General features: G+C 38.2%; 1 protein-coding gene across 4 annotated transcripts in view; it reads left to right on the top strand.

Moving 5' to 3' along the window:
• Nucleotides 1-25,506, top strand: part of Vti1a (vesicle transport through interaction with t-SNAREs 1A) — a 312,552-nt gene that overhangs the window by 171,053 nt on the left and 115,993 nt on the right. Inside the window, exons 6-8 of one of the 4 annotated variants that reach the window (XM_048338263.1) lie at nucleotides 10,592-10,662; nucleotides 12,041-12,102; nucleotides 17,977-18,826. In XM_048338263.1, coding sequence (XP_048194220.1) covers nucleotides 10,592-10,662; nucleotides 12,041-12,102; nucleotides 17,977-17,980 — 137 coding nt within the window. In that variant the 3' untranslated portion in view covers nucleotides 17,981-18,826. Of the gene's footprint in view, nucleotides 1-10,591; nucleotides 10,663-12,040; nucleotides 12,114-12,744; nucleotides 12,770-17,976; nucleotides 18,827-25,506 lie in introns of those variants that run through there. The other 3 variants (XM_048338261.1, XM_048338260.1, XM_048338262.1) reach the window with 3 other exon arrangements.

The following is a 25,506-nucleotide window of genomic DNA, read 5'->3' as shown; positions in this document are numbered from 1 at the left end:
CTGAAGTAAATAGTTGATTTCATCACATGCTCTTCACCATTGCTATCCTGACCCCTACCAGAGACCTAAAGGTAGCAGGTCCAACTAATCATAAAGTGGTACCTCCAAAACTCTGATTGAAGCCAGATGTCAGTGACTACAGAATCGCAGCTACTCAAGAGGCAGAGATCTGAGGACCATGGTTCAAAGTCCCCCTCCCCCCCCCCCACCCGGGACAGGAAAGCCTGTAAAACAGTTACCTCCATGTAATCTCCAAAAGGCTAGAAGCAGAGCTGTGGCGCAAGTTGGTACAGCATGAGCTTTGAGCAAAAAAAGTTCAGGGACAGTGCACAGGCCCTGAGTTCAGGCTACAGGCCCAGCGCGCATGTACACACACACACACACACACACACACACACACACACACACCCCTCTGATTCAAAACAACCTTTTTCTCATTCTAATGTAATTATCTCAGGTATTTAGTTATAGTGATGGAAAACTGATGAACATAACAGAAAGAAATGGGCTGTGAGTGGCAAATTTCTTCTCTTCCTCCAAGGATGGAGTCAGGAAAGAATAGAGTGGAATCCAAATTAAGAAAATTTACTTAATCCGTTCCTTCTTCACCAAAGGAAAATCATTTAGCAATTATTATTATCTGGTATATTACTGAAACTTCTTCAACACACTGGCTTCAGTCAGGAAGTGAAAAGAAGCGCAGCGAGTATAGCAGACATTCAGAATTCTATAGTGACCAAAGACAAGGTAAAGGGTTGTAGGAATGTTAACCACATAGACCAGTGCTTAGCATACAACGATGTCTGAACTTCTGTGTAGACAAGTATAAAGTGAAATCTATACCTGCCTTGACATGATAAAGATATAAACAAGATGGTGCAGTGGATGGTGACTGCAGACCAGAGCTGTACACCAGCCCCCAGGAATCACCACTTTTTCATTTGGTCATTGCCTGTCTTGGCTCTATACAGTTGGCTCAGGACTCACAAAAATCCTGGAAAGAGAACTGGGACTCTGAAAGTTAACAAGAAGAAAAGAGCCCATTGGGTTTTAGAGATGGGTCATGATATTTGAAATACTTGGACCTTACAAAATGCACCATATACCTATGCTATTCAAGAAGTCATCCACTGTCTAGTGTCCTGGTTTATTATATGTTTGTTCCGTGTGTCTCCAAATTGCTAAGCCAAAATGTCCTTGACATTGACCGTTTGAGTGCTAGGGACCCAGGTGCTTAGAAATCAGACATGGATTTTGAATACTGGCCAACCTGGGGCAGATTACATAACCTTTCTCTGCCTCAGATTCCTTGTCTTTAAATGGAGTTAGCAATAATCATATGGTACTTATGATGATTAAATGCAGTGTCCATTAAAGTACTTTGTACGGTGGCTGGTTTAAAATGAAACAATCAATAAAGAGAAGTCAAAAAATTCTTTTAAAACCTTTTCTTGGAAGGAAATATTTATTACAGTATTTTATACACAGCCTGCAAGCAATAAGTTTGTTGTGTATAATGAATAAATGAATGAATATATTTCTCATCTCCAAGGTTTTTAACCTACATGCCTCTCCCTCCAGTACACACAAAAAGAATCCCATCTTACTGTTTGACTTTTATGCAGAAGTTTGGTAAACAACTCAGTTTTAGATTACTAATGGAGCCTATTGAGATATAATTAAAAATTCTTCTTAAAGTGGGCTGAGAATGTGGCTTAGTGGTAGAGTGCTTGCCTGGCATGCAGGAAGCCCTGGGTTCAATTCCTCAGCACCACAGATACAGAAAAAGCCAGAAGGGGCGTTGTGGCTCAAGTGGTAGAGTGCTAGCCTTGAGCAAAAAGAAGTCAGGGACAGTGCTTAGGCCCTGAGTTCAAACCTGAAGACTGGCAAAAAAAAAAAAAATCTTCTTAGAATTATGCTCATAGGTTTAAGATAGAGCCTTGCCAATGAAGTCTAATAAATTCTCTATTGTATTTAGAAACAACTGTAGCTTTGTTTTATTCTATATTTTAGAAACTCCCAATGTTACAGTGCTTGCCAAGAAAGGCAAACAATAGTAAGTTATGTTTTAGAAGTGTTACTAAACAAAATATGTGCATATTTAGTCATGTACTATTCTTCTAAAGTTAACCCAGGACAATAAACAGGAACCAGGAGGTAAATCAAACAGTGTGTGTGTGTGTGTGTGTGTGTGTGTGTGTGTGTGTGTGTATTGAGAATGGTAGTGGACAGCTGTTTGAAAAACTTGAGAAATGCTTCAACAATCAAGGATTCAACTATTCATTCAGGGCTTCTTAGGATTCAGGCCAAAGAAAAATGTGTATTGTATTACGTGGCTTGAATTGTTCAATAGTACAAAATGAATTATTCCCTCTACTGTCAAAAAAATGTTTTAAATTAGGAAGGGAAGGAAATATGGTGGTAGCTTTTGAAGAAGATGAGCTAAGATTTGTGGTGAATTTCTTCTTGAAATCAGCTTGACTAAAACAGTGTAGAAACACTTGTGGTTTTCTTAAGTAAGTCTCATAAGTACCTAAGGCCCAGAGCTAAAGGAGTAAAGATCTGCACCAGAATTAGATATGTTAAGGTAGAGAATGTTGGGAGCTAGCAACAGTCCACGGCGTGTAGTTTAACATGATTTATAGGAAAATGTTCAAGTATACACTTCTGAACCTCACTGCTAGGATTTCTAATTCAGTTAAGGCTATTCTCAGGTCTATATAATTCTGTTCCATAAATGAAACGAGATGTTTATCTTTATCATAAACTGTGACCTTCCAATTTCAATCTTCTCACACCTGCTTTTTAAACAAATAGATGCCGAAAAATCTAACAAAGGAGAACTAGCTGGAAGCTGCAAAGTGGAGAATTGAGAAAACTACCCATTGGCAAGTTCCTGTTTATCAATTGAAAAGAGATCCATCCAGGGCAGTACTGAATATCCAGGGCAGTAGATGGGTTTTACCCTCTGTGCCAGTTCTGACCAATTGAAGTAGATTGCCCAGAGCATTTCAAGTAGAGAAACTGTTGGGAGATGTGTACTGTGATAGATGAATGTGTGAATGTGATACATGAGTACTGTGATAGATGAATGATATCTGCCAGATGTTTTGTATTAAGGAATGGTGTCATGTATGTTGTGTATTTGTTGACCTTCGCAGGAGTAGATGAATGAACAGAAGTGGCATTTTGTTGGGAAACGGAAGAGGTGAACTTTTCCTTCTGAACTTATTTTAAACTACAACTGTAATCATTTCTAAGGTACCTTTAGTGTCAGTCTTGCGTCCTCAAATTCCCCTGTCATATTCAACGTGATGTCTTGCCTGGTATTTCTTGATTGTTCATTATCCTTTAGTTTAACATTTTGTGTTTCTTTTGGAGGATACAGTAGTAGGATTTGAACTCGAAACTTCCTACTTGTTAGTTAGGCAGGTGGTCTTCCAGTGAACCATACCTCCAACCCAGTTTTTGTACCACTTTGCAATTAGATCTCACTGTTATGCCTAGGTGCCTGGACCTAGGTCCTCCTGTTTTTACTTCCTACTGTAGCAAATATGGCAGACATTGGGGCTGGGGATATAGCCTAGTGGCAAGAGTGCCTGCCTCGGATACACGAGGCCCTAGGTTCGATTCCCCAGCACCACATATACAGAAAACGGCCAGAAGCGGCGCTGTGGCTCAAGTGGCAGAGTGCTAGCCTTGAGCGGGAAGAAGCCAGGGACAGTGCTCAGGCCCTGAGTCTAAGGCCCAGGACTGGCCAAAAAAAAAAAAAAAAAAAAAAAAAAATATGGCAGACATACACCACCACACGTATTCACTTCTTCTGTAAGTGTGTCTCTCCAGTCTCTCTGTCCAGCTGCCTTGAGCTGCAGTTCTTCCTATCTTAGCCTCCCACATTGCAGGAATGGCAGGCACACACCCCCAAACTCAGTTATTGGTTGGGAAGTATTCTTTTGAACTTTCCTACCCAGGCTAGCCTCAAACCACAATCTTCCAGATCTCAGGATTCTAGACACAAACCTCCACATTTGGTTCAATGTGTTTCTTAATTATCAAAGTCAGCAGTGTCACTGTGTAAGATCTGTTCTCTGTATATACCCATTGTCCTATGTTTCTTCAGTTTCAGTGAAATCCTTGAGTTCAGTGAAGTCCCTGAGTCCCTGAGTTCAAGCCCCAGTATCACCAGCACAATTAAAAAAAAAAAATGGAGGGATAGGAAGTCTTATCTTTTTATATGAACTCTCTCGTTTAAAAAAAAAAAACACCTTAAAATGCCTAAAATGGTGTTTTAATTCAAAATCTGTTTGCTAGCCACATAAGTCTGTGGTCTGCCCAGTGGTGACTTCTTAAATAAGCAGATAATCAGAATGCTATAGGTTAATGATAGAAATGTGTGCTGAGGTCAGGAGAGTACAAAGAGTGACTAACTTGCTCATTATGCTTTCTAAAAAGGCTTTCTAATTACTTTCCAGTCACTTGTCAATACTTTGCAGCCCTTTGGGGTTTTTTAGAATGCGTAATTCATTCACCCCGGAGAGCTGGGTGACACTGAGCTTGTCTCCCTTGTCTGTTAAGTAGACGCATGTTTGGTAAATTCCACAAGTGAGCCTTTGGAATGTGTTTTGACAGTTTCGTCCATTCAGGTTTTCTGTTGCTCCAACTGCCTAGCTTTTTACATTCCTTATTGAATTGTAAGAAAAGGATGTCCTTCCTGCTGTTCTGGTCTTGTTTCATAAAAAAGAATGGATTCATTCTCATTTTTGAATGAAGCTGTAATTAACATGGCTTCTTTTGTTTAACAACCTCAATTTACATAGTACCTGCTCATTCCAGAGTGTAATTATTGGTGGCACAGCTTCATTGAGTGATGTCTGAGCTCTGGGAATAGTGTTTGTTAATTATCTGCAGCAAACCAGGTAACTGAGGGGAGGTTCTGCTACTTTGACTTTGATAAAAGTAGCACTGATTTTTTTTTTAAATTGCTTAATGATAGATGTGATCATCTGAAGCAAAATAAAATACATACTCAGCTTTCTGTGAAGATAATGTTAAATCATAATTGCTTTAAAACACACACACACGCCACAGACCCACACAGTCTTACTATATGTGTCTGAGCAGGTGTAAGTTTACCCTCAGTTTCTATGAATGTGATTTTCACAACCATGTTGGCAACAAAGGGTTTGTCAGTGTTTTTAGTATGCAGTAAATGCTAATGTCAGAGGCCAAGCAAACCACTTTCTCAAGCAGTCTGATGTTGAGGATTAGGGCAAACTGGAGACTGTATGACTTGCTTAAATGCATTTGAGTTTGAGTGTTGACTTTTTCTTGAAAATATCATCCTGGAAGTGAGGGGTAGGAGTGCATCTATTCCCTCCTTTGATCCTTTCACTCAACTACAGCTCTACAGAGAAAAAGAGTCTGTCAGCACTCAGAGTCATGGGAGCCTTAGTATTTTAGAGCCACAGATCATCCAGTCTAGCAATCTCATACGTTGAAGGACATTGAGGCTCAAGAAGTGAAGTGTTTTCTGAAAAATTAACCCCAAGTGAATAGTTCATTTGAATGGGTCTTAAACACAAGGGGGAAATTAGAGAACATTCTGGAAATAGTTGTATTTCTGTATCTGCCATGAAGTGGCCACTACTTGCAATAGCTATTGAAAATGCTACCGAAGAACTTGATTTTCTTAATTTAATTAACTTAAATGGTCTTGACTAAGTATATGTTAAGTGCCAAGTGGATACGTCTTTTGGACAAAGAAGCTCAGGGATTGTAATTCGTATCTTCAATTTGTCACCAGTTCCCGTGAATAAATGCTATAATGTTTTATATACAGCTTAGGGGCTAGTCAACAGTAGTCATCTCTTGATATCCAGGATCCACAGGGGATTGCTCCAGGCCTCTCTCACCCACCCACATATACCAAGTCTGCAGATGATCAAGTGAATTACATAAAATAACGTAGGACTCATGGCAAAACCTTCACAATACCTTCCGTGTACTTTAAGCCATCTCTGTAAGCCACTGTCCCAAAATTAACAAGGAAAAAAACTTTACAGTTTCTAATAATTTTTGGACATTTCTGAAACATGTTTGGAAACACGTGATTTCTCTACTAATCAGCCCTCCTCTAGTGATTGTTCCTTGGCATATATGGAGGTTGAGGGAGAATTATCAAACAAAACAATGTGTTTTTGTGTAGAGTTCATATAAACTTGTTCTGTCCTATAAGCCTGCATGGTCATATAGTCGACTAATTTTCCTCATTTTTAAAAATACTGTCTGGCAGGCACATACTCAGAACAAGCACTTATTCAAGATATGAAATATGCCTCAAGTCTTTGCTGGCATGTGAAGTACTTGTTTCTCTCTATAGAGAATTCGTTAGAGCTTTTCTATATCTGCTGTAATTCCCCCACAAAAAAAAAGATGAGTTTTTCTTGTTTCCATGAGAGTGATCATTTGTGCATTTTTTATATCAGAGTTGGAAGAAGGAGATCATGTGTTCAAATATGGGAAGGTGGTGAAAGAATGCTTTTCCATTGGCCCACTTTCCAGCATTGGGAGCTCAAAAGACTTCAGTACTGTTGACAACCAATTTCTTGGGGCATGCTCCTCCAACTACCTTATTTTGGGATGCCAGCCTCCTATTTTAGGAAGTATCTTCCTGGATTTGTAGTTACCTGCTTCCTTCTTAGTTCCTGTAGGGAACAAGAAAGTGTTGAACGCCTGTTGTATTCACCCTCCAAAGACTAAAGAGGAAAGAAAATGGTAGCCAAAGATCCTTTGTAAGTGTGTTCTCTTTAAGAAGAACTGTTGCCCAAGGATATAATTGATTCCGCATAATGGTAAAAATAATTTATTTTATACATTTGTGGGCTTCATTCCCAAGATAATTCTCGTGACCTTTGTGGAAAACAGTGGAGTATAGGAAGGAATTTTTCCTTTCAGGAATTCATTTATCATGTCATTTTGACATAGAGTATTTTAACATACAGAAATCAGTTTTCATTTTCTTTTTTTATTGTTTCTTAATCTCAAGAAAATATTGATGTCAACAAATAGAGTAGACATGAAATATATTTTCTTATATTATTTCAGTAGGTGCTGCACAGCTATTCCTATTAAAAACCTCATGAAAGTTTAAAGTACTGAAAATTGTAGATTCGGTATGTCACATTTGCTATTGGTGCAGGTCTACAAAGATTTTTTTTTTAATTGATGTTTTTGTGAATACTTATATCTAAAGTTAAACTAATTAAAAAGTAAACATAATGTTACTTTTTAATGAAGTTTTTCATAAATATTTGATGCTATTCGTAACAGAGATAGTTGGTATTAAAAACAGTCCCCTTTCATTTGTCATGGTGCTCTGTTGACATATGATAATTTTTTTTCCTTAGAATTGTTTTTCATTCCAAAAGAGTAACCATTTCTAACTGGGAGAAATGTAATCGACCTGTCTTATGTAACTGTAATCCCTTTGTACATCATCTTTATAAAAACAAGTAAAAAATTTAATTAATCTTTTCTGATATCTGTAATGTTCTTTATTAGAGCATCAAAATATAAAGTAGCAAGTAAGAAAGAAAAAAAAATAAACGAGGGAAGAGGTGACACTGTTCCCAAAGAAATGTACTCAATACCTGACCTACATAACTGTAACCCTCTGTGTATCACCTTTACAATAACAATAAAAATTTTAAAAATGAAAACAATGCCTGGCATTTGGGTATTAGGACCACCACATATTCAATATTGTCAGCATCGCTTCTCTTGCATAATGGAATGTTGAGCTATTTCAAATCTGTGAAGTGGCATATGATATTGGAAAGGCCCAATCTCTTTGCCCCTGGTCCATTGATTTCTTCAGCAGCAGCAGCAACCCATAAGTCCATTTCGAATAGAGTCTTGTCCTGGTGCATCTGAGAGACTTGTGTGTCTTCTATGTCCTTTTCATAGTGCTTTCTCCAGTGCCGCATTGTTGAACCTTGAAGGCATGAATAATCACAGATTATTCATTACTTCATTTTTTTCTTTATTTTATTATTTCTTCATTTTTTCCACAGATACTTACTTGGAACACTCTACTGGCCAAAGACACCATAATAATAATCTATTTTCTATTTATTTGAATTTCCATATTATAATAACCATTGATCTTGAGAGGAAGATTCCATATACAGTATTTTGCTGGATATGACAGTATTGTGATTCATACATATTAGTTTAAATAGATTCAAGTTGCTATATTACATTGATTAGAGTTCTTCAATATAACAAAAACAGTGTGACATGACTGAATATTGTAATTCTTGGGGGGAAAAAAGAAAAATGTTCAATGCTACCCATCTCCTTCATCTTCTTTATTTTCTACTTAAGAGATGCGTCTACTGAAAACCACATATCCTACACAAGTCAATCTTAGGGATAAGTTGTATGAAGTTAATATTTTAAAAGCTAACATAAACCTAAGAAGTACTTTACTAAGAAGATATATTGGAAAAGAATTTTTATACATTATAAAATGCCAAAATTGTATTTATGGTATTACATGACCATTATTAGCTGGGTTTTCTATTGTGAATGCAATTAACAGTCTTTTTCTGCTGTGCCATGAAGTTACAAACTCTGCTAAACCATTTGTCTTTGCTCAATCTTAATACTAGTATGGAAGTCCTGTGAGTACAAATGATAGTTCTGGTTCCTGGGGACATCCCTGGGACTCTGTGATTATTTGATAAATTCTCTGAATCTTACACCAGCATACAGTTGTGTGGTACCCCAAAGTTTTCACATTTTTACCTAGTAAATTTGATATGGCTCATTTGATATAGCATGGTTTTCTGAGAAAGGTAGGATGAACATATCATGACTAAAATTGCAGTTTACTTGTGTTCTGACAGAAGTATGAAAGGATCAGGTCTCCAAGTTGTAATATCCATTGATTCTTTTTGATGTATCAATCCTTATTCAATAAATGCTTATTGTTATGGACCTGCCTCTGTACTGAACATTAATTATTTTATTGAATTCTCATGATAGTACTGTTCTTCTTATTCCTACTCTAGAGACTAGGAAATAGAGACACAGCAAAGTGGCTGGCTAATGTGAGGCCACAGTTAGTGTTGGCACTGGAATTTAGGTTCAAGCTGTTATGTGAGTTCTCAGCCAGAGTTCTCAGTTGGCCTAGTCATTATATGAATGTATGAGCCAAAGTAAGCTCTGTGGTGATTTCTTAATCTCTTCATTAAATTACTTGTTGTTATTATACTCAGTGCTTGTTGTGTATGTGTGTAAATACACAATCCAGAGATGATTATTGTTATAAGTAAGGATATAGCCTGGAATAGTGACACACATCTGTGAACCAGCTCTAGAGAGGTTAAGACAGGAGGATCATGCTGTGCTATATAGCAAGACCCTGTCACAAAACCATAAGAAAAAAAGGATAGGTAAAGGGACAATACAAGGGAGGGAAAAGGAGAAAACATGAGAGAGGTGGAAAATAAAGTAGTCACATAGATTGTCATTCTTTTATAGTATAAGCCTTCTCCCAGGAAATAGAGAATGGTTCCAAAAGAAATTAATTTAGGGAAGTTGGATATTTGCAAGATCAGAACATACCTACTGTCTTGTAAAAGGTCTGTAGTCAGAGAGATTGCTCAGTGCCAGTCAAATGAGACAATCATGGCAGGGGAACTCTTCATTGGAGTCAGCAATGCAGCTTTTTAACAACTGTGCCAAGCTGCCTATACTAGTATAAGTTCCAGGGTGAAACATTATCTTCAGTTTGAACTCTCCTCAACCAGTTAAAAGTGCACCTCACCTTGATTTGGCTTAAGAATCTCCAGAGTAGGAGCCTAGAGATAGATCCACAACCAGTATCTGCAGTGGATGAGAATATAAGAGTGCATGGTGAACACAATACAATCCAAATTGTTCCAAGTGGACATTGACTCATACCATACTGAAGGAGGGAAAGTGACTCATGCCATAATGAAGGAAGGAAGGAAAGTGGCACAGGATCGTCAATGAAAAGCAAAGGCTCCATTCCATGCTGACACGGTAATAAGCCATTGTGCCTGGGCTCTCCTCCATCATTGATGCCTATTTGTTGGAGTGTCCCTCGGCAAGTTACATTGCCACTCACTCAGTACTGCCATGTTGGTTACGTTCTATAGTTTGAATCATATAGTACATTTTATCATAAGTAGTTTAATGCCATCTGTACTTTTCAAATACACAAATTAAGGGCTGAGAATGTGGCTTGGTGGTAGAGTGCTTGCCTAGCATGCATGAAGGCCTGGGTTCGATTCCTCAGCACCACATAAACCGAAAAAGCCAGAAGTGGTGCTGTGGCTCAAGAGGTAGAATTCTAGCCTTGAGCAAAAAGAAGCCAGGGACAGCACTCAGGCCCTGAGTTCCAAACCCTCAGGACTGTCCAAAACACAAAGCAAAAATAAACAAATACACAAATTAAAACATTATCTGACCTCCTTCTCTGTTCATTGCCATTTTGGTACATGTTGATTATTCTCACATGCACCCCAAGTCATTCTTAACTCAGACGTTTGTTTTCCCATAGAGCAAATTGGCCAAGAGATGTTGGAAAACCTCAGTCATGACAGAGAAAAGATACAGCGAGCACGTGAAAGAGTAAGTCCAAGTGATATCACCGCTTCACATACTTAGTAAATGAGAAGACAGAAAAGCAAAGGCCATTGAAACTCGCAGACGATGGGCAACATAGATGGAAGTATACATGCTTATAATGTCTAGGGTGAATGAGGGATGGACCACCTCTGAAGAAGGAAAGAAAGGGAATGATATAAAGGAGAACAGAGGGATGACTTCCCATCCTCAAAAGGCTCCACTTGTATATTTTATTTAGCTCCATAGCAGAGAGTAACACACCGAGGGCAGTGCTGGAGAGTCTTTCAGGGAATCTTTCAGAGCAAAGTCTGTAAAAAGCAGTGGTGCCCCATCCTTCCTCCTTTCATTTCCATTTCAGTGTAAGGACTTTGCACATTCATATCTTTAACAGGGATCGGATCCTCCAGCCTGTGGACCATATAAGGCCCATGAAATCATTTTGTCCATGACAGGAAAGACACATACACTTCTCCTTGGTTGCCCAGTCATGGCTTGTGTTGATAATTTTGTAGGACCCAAGAGTGATGTGATAAAATCACAAATGGCTCTTGGCAGGAAAGAAAAAAGTTTCCTCACTCCTGGGAGAGATTAATTATCAGATAAATGTTAAATTTGGTCAGTTTATAAGACATTTACCTTTATATCCAGTTCAAGTAACCACTGCTAAGCACCAAAGATTATCTCTTCCACTCATTTCCTGACTCCTAAGAATTTTCAAAGTTTGTAATGTCAGAAATAAATATATTAATTCAGGCATAGTGGCTCATGCGTGTAATCCTAGCTATTCAGTAGGCTAAGATCTGAGGATCTTAGGTTCTAGACCTTCCAGGCAGGAAAAGTTTCTAAGACTCTTATCTCCAATTAAGCACCAAAAACATTGAAAGTGGAGCTGTGGCTCAAGTGGTAGAGCACTAGCCTTGAGCAGAAAAACTCAGGGACAGTATCCAGCCCTGAGTTCAAGCCCCAGGACCAGTACAAAAAGAAGAAAGAAGTATATTTATGTTTGTATATGTAAGCTTTTTTTTATTGTTTGGCTTACTTTCTTTGTCAGTCATGGGACTGCATACTGTCCTTGAGCTTGGTTACCCAAGTCTAGTGCTCTACCACTTTGAGCCACACATACTTCCAGTTTTTTTTTTTTTGTTTTTTTTTTTTGTGGTTAATTGAAGATAATAGTCTCACAGACTTTCCTGCTCAGGCTAGCTTTGAACCACGGTCCTCAGGTCTCAGCCTCCTAACTAGCTAGGATTACAGGCATAAACCACCAGTACCAGGCGTATTGTCTGGCTTTTTACCATGAAATAAAATTTTTGTTTGCATGCACTTTAAAAATAGTCTAATTATACAAAGTCTTATTTAAATCCTGCTTGTTTCCTCCCAGCTTCGGGAAACAGATGCCAACTTGGGGAAAAGCTCCAGGATTCTGACTGGGATGCTGAGAAGGTAAGAGCAAGGTAGGGACAATCTCCCTCTTTCTCTCTCCTTAATGGTTTTTCATCCAATTTCAGCAGGGAATTTTACAGACTTGAGAGCTTCTGCTCTTTGTCCCTGTGCCAAGACCCTTTTGAAATCACAGAGCACTGTTTTTAACTCTTTTTTGGACATATGAATTCAGATTAGAGAGAGGGCTTGAGCTAGGGGGATTACCTAAAGCTATGGAAAAAATTAGGGTTAGACAAGAAGCATTTTTTCATAGCCTGAGGAAGGCCTGTGGCAGGAGCGGCCTGACTGACTTTCTGTTTTGATAGAGGGAGTGCAGGCCTGCCATCATCCAGAGCATGCTCAGTATCAGCTTGCTCTCTTCTCTCTTCCCTTGCTTTCACAACTGTAAGGAATACTGTCTGGGGAAATGTTTTCTTTGAATGTAAGTTCTGAAAATGATTTATAAATTGTCAAGATTGTTGGAATAATCTGAATGCATATGTACCAGCAAGCAAATCTTCATGTTGTATACGTATGAGTGAACTTTGATTGATGGAAAACATCTTGGAGAATGTAAAATGGTAAGTGAAGAAGGGCAGTGATACTCTGTATACATGTACTCAGCACAGAATTATTTTCCACTCTGAATCTACCAGATAAGAGAATCATCTAGATCATCATGGCAGCTTGGAACTGTGTGTAGACATGAGAATGAGGAACATTGAGAATTACACTAGAATAGCTTCATTGAAATTTTAAAGAAAGAAAAAAAAAACGCTATGCTTTTCCTATAAAGCTTCTCATAGTTGATAGTAGTTCTTGTAGTTGGCACTAGTTCTTATAGTTGCTACTATAGAGACAACTACATAGAAATTACTAAAGCCTTTTCTGAACATTTATCATATACAGTAACTTACTAACACTATATTTGATGTGTTAGAGATTGATAGCATAAGAACCAAGTAAACATATAGTTCTGTCTTCAGAGATGATGCACTTTCTCTCATCGTTCTGTAAATGTCAGGACAGAGTCTCTCAGCTTCCCAGGACACTAGCATCCAAATGTCTTCACAGCTTCAATTCTTCTTAGACGTAGTATTGCAACTCAGAACCAGAAACCATCAGATTCTGTGATGAACAGTAATATATAAATAACCTAAGAAAAACTCAAAATCCATAGAGAAAGACATTGACAATTGAAGGGAATGCTTCAATGCCTAAAGACATCAAAAGACAAAGAGAGAAAGAGAAAGACAGACAAACAGGTAAGAAAGAGAAAGAAAGAAAGAAAGAAAGAAAGAAAGAAAGAAAGAAAGAAAGAAAGAAAGAAAGAAAGAAAGAAAGAAAGAAAGAGAAAGAAAGAAAGAAAGAAAGAAAGAAAGAAAGAAAGAAAGAAAGAAAGAAAGAAAGAAAGAAAGAAAGAAAGAAAGAAAGAAAGAAAGAAAGAAAGAAAGAAAGAGGGAGGGAGGGAGGGAAGGAAGGAAGGAAGGAAGGAAGGAAGGAAGGAAGGAAGGAAGGAAGGGAGAAGGAAGGAAAGGAAGGAAAGGAAGGAAGGAAGGAAGGAAGGAAGGAAGGAAGGAAGGAAGGAAGGAAGGAAAAGAAAGAAAGAAGGAAGGAAAGAAAGAAAGAAAGAAAGAAAAAGAGAAAGAGAGAGAGAAAGAAGCCTTTTATTACTTCCTTGGGAAGGCCCCTGCTATGTGAGCTGTAACAAATATTCTGCATATGTCTCCATTTTGTCAGATCTCATTAAAGAGTCCCCCCGCTTTATGTCAATTGAGCTGTCCAGAAATCATTCATCATTTTTAGTGTAAAAAAATCATGTGGTTATTTAAATAATATCATATTAATGTTAAAGTTCAGCTGTCATTTAATGGTATGGCTTAATCAGATGTAGCATTTAGGGAAAATAGTTTATTCTAGCTCTGCATGGCTTTCAGGTTGGCAGATTCAAATAAGGATTTATGGGTTTCTAAACCAGTGTATTTCTGTCCATATTTCTGCTTGATGTACCTCACCCTTAGTGCAGGACACTGCAGACAGTTATTTCAGCATATAAAGCATCCCCTCATATTGTGTTTGAATAAATTTGCAAATCATTTAGGGAGGGTAAAGCACAAACAACTTCTGCAACCTTTGACTGGGCTTTCTGTGGTAAATCACACTAACACGGTGGCTTCAGAAGCCTGCCGAGGAAAATTACTCTGGTGAAATCTACTTGAGCTTCTCTTTGTAGGAAAACTCAGTCAATCACTGAGTCATCTGCTTTGGGAATGTATCTAGAGAACAAACAAGAATAAAAATCCCAGGTGGACATCGCCTTGCTATAACTGAACCAAGGAAGCTCTTAAGTCTACCTGTGTTTGTCTGTGGGGCAGTGGTTTTGTTAGGCTGAGATGTTGGTATCACCAGGATACCTAGGCCTTTTAATCAATACTGTAACATAACTAGCTCTTGGGGAGCTGAATGCATAGCAGTGATTTAGGGTTTTGTTTCTAATTACTCTCCTTTGTGATGTACAGTTTACTTTGGGCTTGGGAAAATGCAAAAAAAAAAAAATTACCAACCACTTTTTTGCTTCAGGGTTAATCCCTAGTAAAACTGGATCTTAGCTGGGTGCTGTAGGCTCCGGCCTAGGATCCACTCTACTGAGGAGGCTGAGATCTGAAGACTGTGGTTTGAAGCCAGCCCAGGTAGGAAAGGTGGTGAGATTCTTATCTCCAATAAACTGCCCAGAAAAAGGCAAAAGTGGTGCTGTTGCTCAAAGTGGTGGAGTGCTAGCCTTGAGCAAAAGAAGCACCCAGGCCCTGCATTCAAGCCCCAGGATGGGCAAAAAAAAACCAACAAACAAAAAAACAGGCCCTTGAGAAATGAAACTAGGGCTTGTTTAATCAGTCTTCAGAACTTTGCTTTTACATGCTCTGTTAAAATCACTCCTTCTTATATGGCATTTGCTCCAAGCACTGGGAAGGTTTATTTCAAATGGAGAAGCCATGTTCTTTTACTCCTGTTCTTACTAAAACGATATAGCTAGTTATGTTGTGCAACAATAGGTGCTTCTGGTTTTAAGAAACAATGTAATATTGGACTACTTGCTCATCTAACCCCTTTTACAAATAGGCAAAAGGACACATATCCTTTCTGTCCAGTGTTATGTATTCATTCACCTGTGTACAATATATTTGTTTTCATTTGGTAAATTCTGTGTGATTGAGAATAAAGACAATATACCAAGCAAGAAAATTATCTTAAATAGACTGCTTGTAGATTTTTTCTCTTCATCATCTTGAAAACAATGAACAGAAATGGCCTGCCATAGCCACCCATTTCAATCATTTTACCTACAGTGAGTAGTCTGTTGTGGAGACAGGTGAAGCCAGTGTTTCGTCTGCTCCAGGGTCTGTGCTTGTGTCCACTTGATCAGCTATGAGTTGGGCCAGAATACGTAAGCCATAAAGTTTATACGATCCTAATAAGTTTATAAGCTGCTAATTATCTGCCATTTGCACTTTTTAATCTTTTATGGACTAAAAGTGAGCTAGAAAGTGTATTTCCTTCCTCCTTCCTTCTCTCTCTCTCCTTCCCTCCCTCCAGTCTCTCTTCTCATTCACCTGTCTTTTCTTCTTCAGTTTACTAATCTACTCAGTAAATGTTGAATCTCAGTGTAAAGGCTGGGGACCCTGAAATGCAGCTCCCTTTATTCCTTCCTTCAGAGTACTTCAGTGTAGAAAGAATGTATGCACAAAAACATACTCAGGGGAATTTACAGAATTATCCAATTCTCAAGAAGGTACTGAATTCTGCAATGTAATTTATCCTTGTTGATCATTTAAAAGGACAGCAAGAGTACAAACAACCAATAGAAAGTATTATTTAAATAGCTACAAAACTAACTTATTTGAAAAAAATTAAGGAAATAAGATGATTTATACAATTCTAACACAAGAGAAGCATTAAAAGGAACTAAAGCTGCAGAAAATATTGACAGAAATCAATCAAAAATAAGTTACTTTATAATATCAGGAGGTAGAACACAAAGGAGAAAATTGATCCATTCAAAATTATAATAGTAAAAATGTGACATCAGAATGAATCTGTAGCTGATTTTCTGGAAAGCCATTTTTCTTTGGCTTGACATAGATGGAGAGCTACCTAGGGACACACTGTTCATTTCCTGACTGTAGACAGACTTTAAATAAAGTAGAATTTGGATAATAATGAAAATGGCTTTGAAACAAATGGCCATTCATGTGGTAACTGGGGCTAAGAAATGGATTTTTCATTAGGTCCCCAAAACTTGATTATTATAATTGTCTTGAAGTATTATGGGTATTACTGGGAGGCTTAAATGTTTCTATACGTATGTGTGTGTACACGTGTATGTGCACGTACACAAGTGCACTCACATCTATTCTTTGACTGAAAAGTCTTAATGAGACCAAACAGTACAGCTATCTGTAGAAATGAAAATAGGAATTTTCAAAATTTTTAGTCAGAAATAATCATAATTCTATTTCCTTTCACCTTTAGAGAAGTAAATTTTAGTTCATAATTAATCAGTAATTGTATATTTTCCCTGCAACATCTAGATTCCTAGAGATCATAACCAAGGTATAATTTGAGAACTCCACTGACATAAATTTGGAGAACACGTTACAACTTTATACATCAACCACACTTGCATATACTCAGAAAAGTTTACGGAAAGAAATGGATCTATCACATTTTAAATCCCTTTCCTGAAGGGTGATGTCCATCAAATAATTTCTTGTCCCCTGATTGTATTTGCCCCACTGTTAACGCGCATACAAAATCATAATGTTGCCTTCCAAAGTGACTTGACATGATTATGAGAACTTCTTTATGTGTGGAGCTGTGGAGAGGTCTTTAGTAACTAGCCTGTAATATAAACAATAATGGGTGTTATAAATGCCACTGGTCACGTTGCTTTGGTAGGAGGTCAGGCAACACATCTGGAAAACGTAAATGTACCAGCAGAATGATTCTTGCGGCTAAGAGGGCCAGAAATGTCAGGGCAGCATCTGTGATGTTTACAAATGCATCTTCCCATAGACTGCTTCTTAAATAAGCCATGACTACAACTTTAGGCTTCTATAAAATGTCACACCCATACACATTTTGCTCAGAAAGCATTTTGTTATATTTTAATTGTTCTAATCACAATATCTAAAATTCAACAGAGATTTCAAGACTTGTAAGAAAAAAAATGTCCTTGGAAATTTACTTAGTGATTTTTATGCATTGAAAGAGTTCTCCTACAGTGGCTTGCATTTATATTTTCAGGGCATTTTTTTTGTTTTGTTTTGTTTTGTTTCTCTGTATATGTCGTTCCTCTGTCTTGACTTCTTTTACTTACTTGTGATGAACATGAACCCTGACTTGGAATTGATGAAGCAACGTCTCAACCTCTTAGCTATTTTTTAGCTTTTAATCAAGTACCTATTCTTTCAAACTAAAGTTGCTGTGTTTGCTGTAGATTCTTTGGACTTAGCAGATTTAGGATCTGAGCTATATGAATGCATAACGAGTGTTTTTTTAGAAATCTTAGTCCATTTCATATCATTGAAATTACTACGGTACACTTGACTCATTGCCTTCGTCCTAGTATCCTTCAAGGCTAGCATGGGCGATTCTTTTACCAAACCAAGGAATAGCTTGGTATGTGCTTACTGTTATTATTTCTGTAATAACCTTCTTCTGTCTCTAAATATTAATTTCTGGACTACATAGTGGTATGTGCCTATAGTTCCAGCTATTTAAGAGACTGAACTGGGAGGATTGTTTACACCCATTAGTTTGAGACCAGGCTTGGAAACAAAGACCATCACCTTTAAAAAACAAAACAAAACACGAAAACAAATTTCACTTTCCTTTCAGATAATTCAATGCAGAATCTGAAGCTCTCTGTGAGCTGCAGCTCTCCACCAGCTGCACTGAGTCCCCAGTCTGCCTGACTTTAAGCCATACTTCACACATATTACCTGATTTTACCTTTAGCAAATGTGAGAAGGGAGCAGCATTGTCCCCATTACACTAATGAAGAAGATCATATATCATGAAGTAACCTATCTGGAATTATACACATAGATAGGAAGACCTATAACCAGCTGTAGGTGGCCCATGCCTGCAATCCTAGCTACTTGCAAAGCAGGAGGATCACAAGTTCAAGACCAGCCCAGAGTTAACAGTGAGACTTTGTAGAAACAAAAGGACTGGGGATGTAGCTCAAGTAGTAGAGTGCTTGCCTAGCATCTTCATTGTCTTTGTTCAGTCCTCAGTACCAAAAAACAAAAGGAGCAAAAGCAGGATATGAACTCAGCTTGTTTTGAACACAGGGTTCCCAAATGCTAGTTTACAGTATATAGATCAGAGCAGTTTTGACTGCTCAGTGATGAAATAAAAACCAACTGATAAGTTATCTTTCTGCTGTTGTGTAACTCCACTTCTTCTGTGAAATGATTGTATAGTAAAGCCATTTCTTTAAACAAGTCTAAACAGGTAATGGAGAAATAAGCATTTGGATATTCAGCACTGCTGATCATGCTATTTTTATTTTCCACCCCACCTCCTATGTCACTGATATGAGAAATCCAGAATCCATACTGTGCTCTGTCCTTTAATAGCCCAGTGACTGTTGTCATGTTGTAGTCCCTCCTGGCCTGCAGATACAGTCCTAGGTCCTTCATGTATCTTAATTTATTTCCCCTTCCTGAGGCAGGGATTATCATCCTTGTTTAAAGAACTCAGGGAACTGTTAGTCGACAACATGATTGGGCTGTACATCCAGAGCCTGAATTTCCTGATGCAGTGGTCTACAACCCTTCTGTGGAGCTTCTGGATCCTCACAGTGACCAGGCAACCTTTTAGATTGTTTAGGCCGTTGTCCTGAAGGCAGTGAGCAAACTCTACCAGTTTGGGACAACTCTTCAGTTGAGACAGGCTGTGGGCTGTAGCTGCTATGTTCTTCAGGAGTCCTTTAGAGTTGTCTTATTTCTGAGCATTAACTAGAAAACCATAAAAAAAAAAATCTAACCTTGTACAACAAGAGAGTCAGTGTATAATCCCCCCTTAACTACAATGTTTGGCAAGTATCATGGTTAGGAAATGTTATTTTTATATCTAACTCTCTATTGCCTGGGGCCATCTCCCCACTGGAGAAAACAGTCCTAGTTTTGTTTAATTATTCAAAATGACATTCTTTGTAGGCATCGAGAGGCATCTACCCTGGAGATAGGAGAAAAGTGCTAGAGCTGCACGGGCTCTGTGGTTAATCTGGCCTCTCTGTGCCTCAGTCTCCTCAGCTGTAACGCAGGGATAACAAATGAATAAATTCTTAATGACAATTAGGAGTAATTCTCAGAATGGACATAATTCATAATGAGAATTTAATGAGTTGATACCTGGGAAGTATACAGAACTGTGTCTGGTGCTTAGTGAGGCCTCAATCAATGTTAGTTATTAACGTGATCATCAGTGCTTAAAAAAATAAATAAATAAAACCCTGGGGGCCATCACTGAAATCAAAATGTTAATTAACAGTTATGTTAGGTTAATGAGCTTTAAATTTTCTCTTTCCATTCCCAGAGTTTCCTAAGAATTTTCTGAAAATTATTTATCATAAAAATTAAATCATTCTTTTCTGAAGTTCGACTTTCTGTCAGAAAGCCACCATTCTCGCCGTGTCTGGTACCCTTTGCTGTCCATGCAGTTCTCAAAATGGCCGTCTGAGCCGCACATCCTCCCAGCTCAGGCATTTTCCTTTTCCTTCAGACTCTTTGGGGAGGAGAGCCTCCAGGTTGGTGTCTGTGACTTTTGTTCCCTCTTTTGTCCTTCTAAATATGATTGCCCAATGTGTCTTCCTAAGTATAAGACTACTCTGCTTAGGATCCTTCTGTGGTTCACCTGCTCTTACAAGTGTGTCTTCACTCTCATCTTCAAGGTCTGTAGGTGAACTTCTTACCTTGTTGATTGTCACTGTCTCTGGGCAGTCACCAGTTCCCTTACTGAAGTTGACTACTTTGCCAATGCTATTTTGATTCTTCACTAATTCTGTTGCTTTGCTTCATCTGTTACGCCTACCTGAAATGCTCTCCATTTGCTAACTCATTTTAGCCAAAAATCTTCTGGATGCACGTGACAGAAACTCAGATTAAATTGACTATAAACCAAAAAAGGACATATATTGCTTAATGTCACTAAATAGACTAAGGTAGAGTGAGTTCAAACACTGTGGAATCTGAGAGTTCAAACAATGTCACCAGGACTGGATCTTGCTCTTTCCATCTGTGATCTCAGATCTCTTGTCCAGGGTTCTGTTCTTTGTCAGTGTTTCTCCTTGTGGGAACAAAGCTATACCAGTCTTTCAGGGACACAAATTGAATATAGCAAGTTTTTTTCCTCCCAGTAGTTCCATCAAAGACATAGCATGGAGTCATATTGATTTTGATTGGTGCTCTGGTTAGATAAAAATTCCATTAATCAATGATCTGATGCTCTAGACAGGAGACCCTTGCTGGGGATGGACAAAGGACTGAGAATGGGTAAAGCAGAGTTCACTACTTAGTGAACCAGTAAAGGGGAATATGAGGTAGGCAAAATCGACAGATGTTACCTTCCTAATATTCCAGGTGAGCTTTCATCTCTGGATTTCAGGTGAGATCTCACCCTCTTCACTAGCCCTTCAGCCTCTCAGACACAAAGGTCCTTGTTCCAATCCTTTGTCGCAGTTTGATTTCTCATAAAGCACTGATGTCACCTACTTTGCATTGCCTTTTCATAATTGCCTTCTAGACCTATTTTCCTCTACCTCCTCCCCAAGCAGGATTTTTGTACAGCTCCCTAGAGAATTATGCAACCAGCTGAAATAAACCAGAAAGGAAATACAATCAGAGGAAAAATAAAGCCAAGTGAAGGAATTCACTTTAGGACCCACAAAATAGGGACTTTCAACAGACCTTTATAAAGATGCACTGATAGGTTGATCTCCTACTTGAAAGCAAAGCAGGAAAACCAGTCAGTTAGAAGAGCCGCTGTTTCATTAAATAAAAACTTCAATTGAGCCACAGCACGGCCTTCATGCTGCCTAATTGGGTCCTCAGTATAAGCCTTCCATCAAATGGCAACTGAAGGTCCATGATAAATCTGCAGCGGTTCCCTGCCCTAAGGAGGAGGAGCAATTTCTGAGCACTTCACTGCAGGCACAGGAGGTCAAGTTTCTTCTGTTGATTATAAGCTGCCTGTGGTCCAGAGCCTCCTCAGACTTAACCCAAGGCCATGTAACCCCAGAACAGGCCTCATCACAAAATAATCCTCCACCTCCATCTCAAGTAATCTTCGGAAGAATGAGTAAAGATAGTTTCCGAGTTGCTATCCAGATCTCTATGAGTGCAATGTAGGTGAACCCCAGCAGGTTTTTATCTGTTGCACTTTGGATACACATAAACATCTTCATTCAAAGGTAAAATATGTATCTTCACAATGAAAGAATTTTTGTGTCCGTTATTTAGTCACAATAGAAAGGCATCTTATATTTTTCTTGACTGTGAGCCACAATTTGACCTAATTCTTGAATTACCCTTCTTTTATGATTTTCCTTTCTTTCCCGGATGCATGCCATTCTGTAATGTGTGACAGGAGCACTTTACCTTCACCATCAATGCCTTCTTTGAAGGCAGCCTTGAGCTGTTAACTGGAAGCAAGGAGCCCTGGGCCTTCCTTATAAACAAGTAATGGAGCCCTCAGCCCCCCTTGTAAATGGCTATTTATTAACATATACCATCACCAAACAACATTTTACAATTCCAGGCCCTGCACCATTACCCCACTGTCTGCTCCATTGTAAGTTGAGGGAGGCCTTTCACATCTGTTTCATTAAATGCCAGAAGCAGTGAACAATGGCTGAACTTTATAAATCGGGGGTTAGGGCTTCTCCCTTTACAAGTCTCCTCCTTCTTCTGCTGCCCCCGCTGCCACCACCACCAGCACTACCACCAGTACCACCACCATATTTTTTTTGTTTGAACGCTCACATTGTAAATTAGCGTATTCACACATCCATTTTAAAAGGCTTGCTGTGTTATGAGATGGGACAAAGCCAGCTCAGTAAAGCTCATGCACAGTGCAGGTGGTCGAGCTAGCTGCTACCCAGATCAAAAGTCAAACAACTGTGAATCTGCTTTTGAAAGTGCAGTTAGGGAGACAAGGCGAGACTTATCTGCACAAACAACAACGAGTTATAGATATACATCACAAACGCAGGGGACAAAGCGGGGTTTCATAATCTCGCAGGGTAAGGAAACCAAATGCTGACAATTTTTAGGGCATCTCTGGAATATTTGGCTTGTTTTCGTTTGTTTGGGTTTTTTCTATAAAATTAGCCTTTTATTATGCGGCAATTGATAATTATTATTTATGCCTTGGTGCTGTTCCTAAAGTAGCTAGGAATGTTTTAAGCCACCTTTAGGGCAGGAAATGGCTCCTTTTCATGGTTGCATTTTATTTTTCAGCAGCATTTAAGGACAGACGCCTATTTATACCACACAAGCAGTTTTGTCTGTTGTAAACAAAGTAAGTGGCTGGGAACTGTGCCTTCCCAGAAATGTCTCCCAGGGAAGCCATAATAAGAAACAACTGTGTATATCTTGAGACTTTGTCATCTAGGTATTAAGAAAGAATTCTGGTGCTTTTATGCCAAAAAAAGGCCACTGTTTGTTAAAAAAAAAAAAACACATTTCATATCCAAAAGTGAAATTAAAATATTTCCTAAGTTGTAAGCATTGAGGTTATTGTCATTTCTCATAATTATCTGTAACATTTTTGACAAGGTAGAAGGTAGCAGGAAAGTAAGAATAACTTTTTCTTAACTCTGATATCTTTTTTAAATCCTACTGCCTAACTGTGTTAATGGGAAAATGCTGGAATGATACAGTTGACCAAAACTTTTGGAAGAAGGTTGCAATTAAGAAATCAGAGCACCCTACTTTTCTGTACAGTTATTGGTTACCTAGGAGGAAGCTCCTCAACATTTTCTGATAAGCTTAATGACATTAGGATGAGAGAAAACCTGTAGTCTTAAGTCTCAAACAAGTAAAGGTTTCTGAATCAGGCCTCCAAATGTTTTTAGGAAACCACACCTTCTTGGGGTAGCTTTAGAGAGTCTCAGAACCAGTGACGTTCTCTGAAAATAGGGAATCGCATTTAAGCTGATGATGATTAAATGTCCATTAAATAGCTTTAAATTTTCCAAAACAATCCATAGTCCTCTACCCAGAAAGTGTAGAATGGTGTCCATTTTCCTAGTTACTTTAAAAATTTGGCTCATTTGAAATGTACCAGTGTAGAAGAAGCACTCCTTTTGAATCTATTCAGAGTTCCATACTAAGCCAAAAAACCAACCAAGCAAACAAAAACAATGTAGGGATGCCTTCCTTAGGAAAATAATTTTCTACAGATTATTTCAGCTTAGGTGACCTCCGTAAACCTTTGAATTGGTGTCATCATTATCCTTACTTTATTGTTTGTCCATTCTCTGTTACTACAACGTGATTACTACATACTTGACTGAGATTGGATAACTTAAAAAAATAATAAAGTGTATTTGGCTTCACTTTGGGAAGCCTAAAAATCCCAGCCTCCATCCATTCAGCCTTCTTTCCGCATCCTAATAGCGAGGGCATCACAGGGCAAGCCAGTGGTCCTGCTAGCTGTGGTCTCTCTTCTTTTGGTAAAGCCACTAATATCACCCTGAGGGCCTCTCTTCATCACTGCCAAGGACCCTACCTGCAAACACCACTAACATGAATTTGGGGATTCACTTTCCAGCACATGAACTTCTCAGGAACACTTTTAAACCATAGCAGTTACAGATACTTGAAGCCTGAAGAAGCTGAGTCTTGCCCAAAGTTGTTCTACCCAAATAAGGAATCATTTGGAACCAGTACCCTGGTTTTAGTATACAATCTTAGCATTATCAGTACCAGCATTTTCCTCAGTAGCAAATGTTTTGTATTTGACTGTGTTAACCAATGGAGATACAGAAACCTCAAAACTGAACTTTCAGATAGTTTGCTGTCTAAATTGGGATGTCAGGCCTATATCATTTAGGAGATACTAATAGGTAGTAGTGTATGCAAGAGTTTAACTGCAAGATGGATACTGTAGGAGAGGATAGGAAGAAAAATTCCTGGAGCGTAACTGGCAAACAGAACTTCACAATGGAGGTGGTGGAAGACCACCACTGCCTAATTCTGAACCCACACATGCAACACTTTCCCTTTTCATGACAACTCAAGGTAATAGCCCCAAACAGCAGAATTTGTCCACAGCAGGTAGAATTCGAAACATCTTTCTATTGCTGTGTTGATGGTACACAGGAAACTCAAAACCAAAACTTATTTGCTCATAAAGCTAACAAGGTTCCAGAGCTTCAAGCTAACCTTTAACTTACATTTAACTTACTGAAAATTCATTTCAGTGGTAGGACTTAAGATTTTTTTTTAGGAAATCAGAAAGGTTGGAATCACCTAAATCATCCTAATTGTCAGCAATCCTGAAAAGCCTTTCTATGTGTTTAAAAAGATATTAGGAAAAATGATCACACACCTGGATAAGATTACATTATATTTGAAAAACCCTTATAAAACAACAGTGCTTGTTGACCGTGCATACTGTATGTATATTAGTCACAGAAATACAAAATATATTGCTAGAGAACATTGATTATTTATTCTGGCATATTATTTATTTGATGAGTGTGTCACTTAAAATCCTGGATTTTAAATGTATTCCAATTAAATCTTTCTCACCAATTGGTCCTATAGAAATTTAGTTAGTTGAAAACTTGCCCAGCCAATAAAGAAAAGCATTCATTTTTCTATTCTGTATACATGATCTAAAGCTCTAGCCTTTAGGTCTTTTAATCTGTTTGTTCAAGGCCAAGCTATTTATATGAATAATTTTAAAGCTTCTGTATAGAGAAAAAAAGAACATTTTATTTATTCACTGGGGTTTTTATGTGCCTTGAAATTGCATAGATAAAGTATTTTCAGGCTCATGGATCTGGAGAAGATAAAAGGTCTCTTATTTTATAAGGCTTTATGTAAGCTTTTCAAATGTACAGCTTTTCTCATGGCTAAGATTTTTTAAATAAAACATTATTTCAGTATTACAACTGGAATTTGATGTGAGCATCTTTTCCTTCCTTGAATTACATGTTAAATTATGCATTTAAGATAGTTTTTATTGCCTTTTACCTTCTGAATTTTAACATTTCTGTTGTTGGATAAATTAATTTACTAATCCTCATACTGAATACTAAATATAAGGGGGAGGACTGACAAATCAGCTTTAATAATCTAAGAGTGAAAGACACAACCTGCTTTTTAGAACATATTGGTATAAAGATGAAAA

The sequence above is a fragment of the Perognathus longimembris genome, chromosome 2 (assembly GCF_023159225.1).
Source record: "Perognathus longimembris pacificus isolate PPM17 chromosome 2, ASM2315922v1, whole genome shotgun sequence".
NCBI lineage: Eukaryota > Metazoa > Chordata > Mammalia > Rodentia > Heteromyidae > Perognathus > Perognathus longimembris.
The sequence above is the reverse complement of the archived record's forward strand: the minus strand, read 5'-3'. Positions and strand labels throughout refer to the sequence as shown.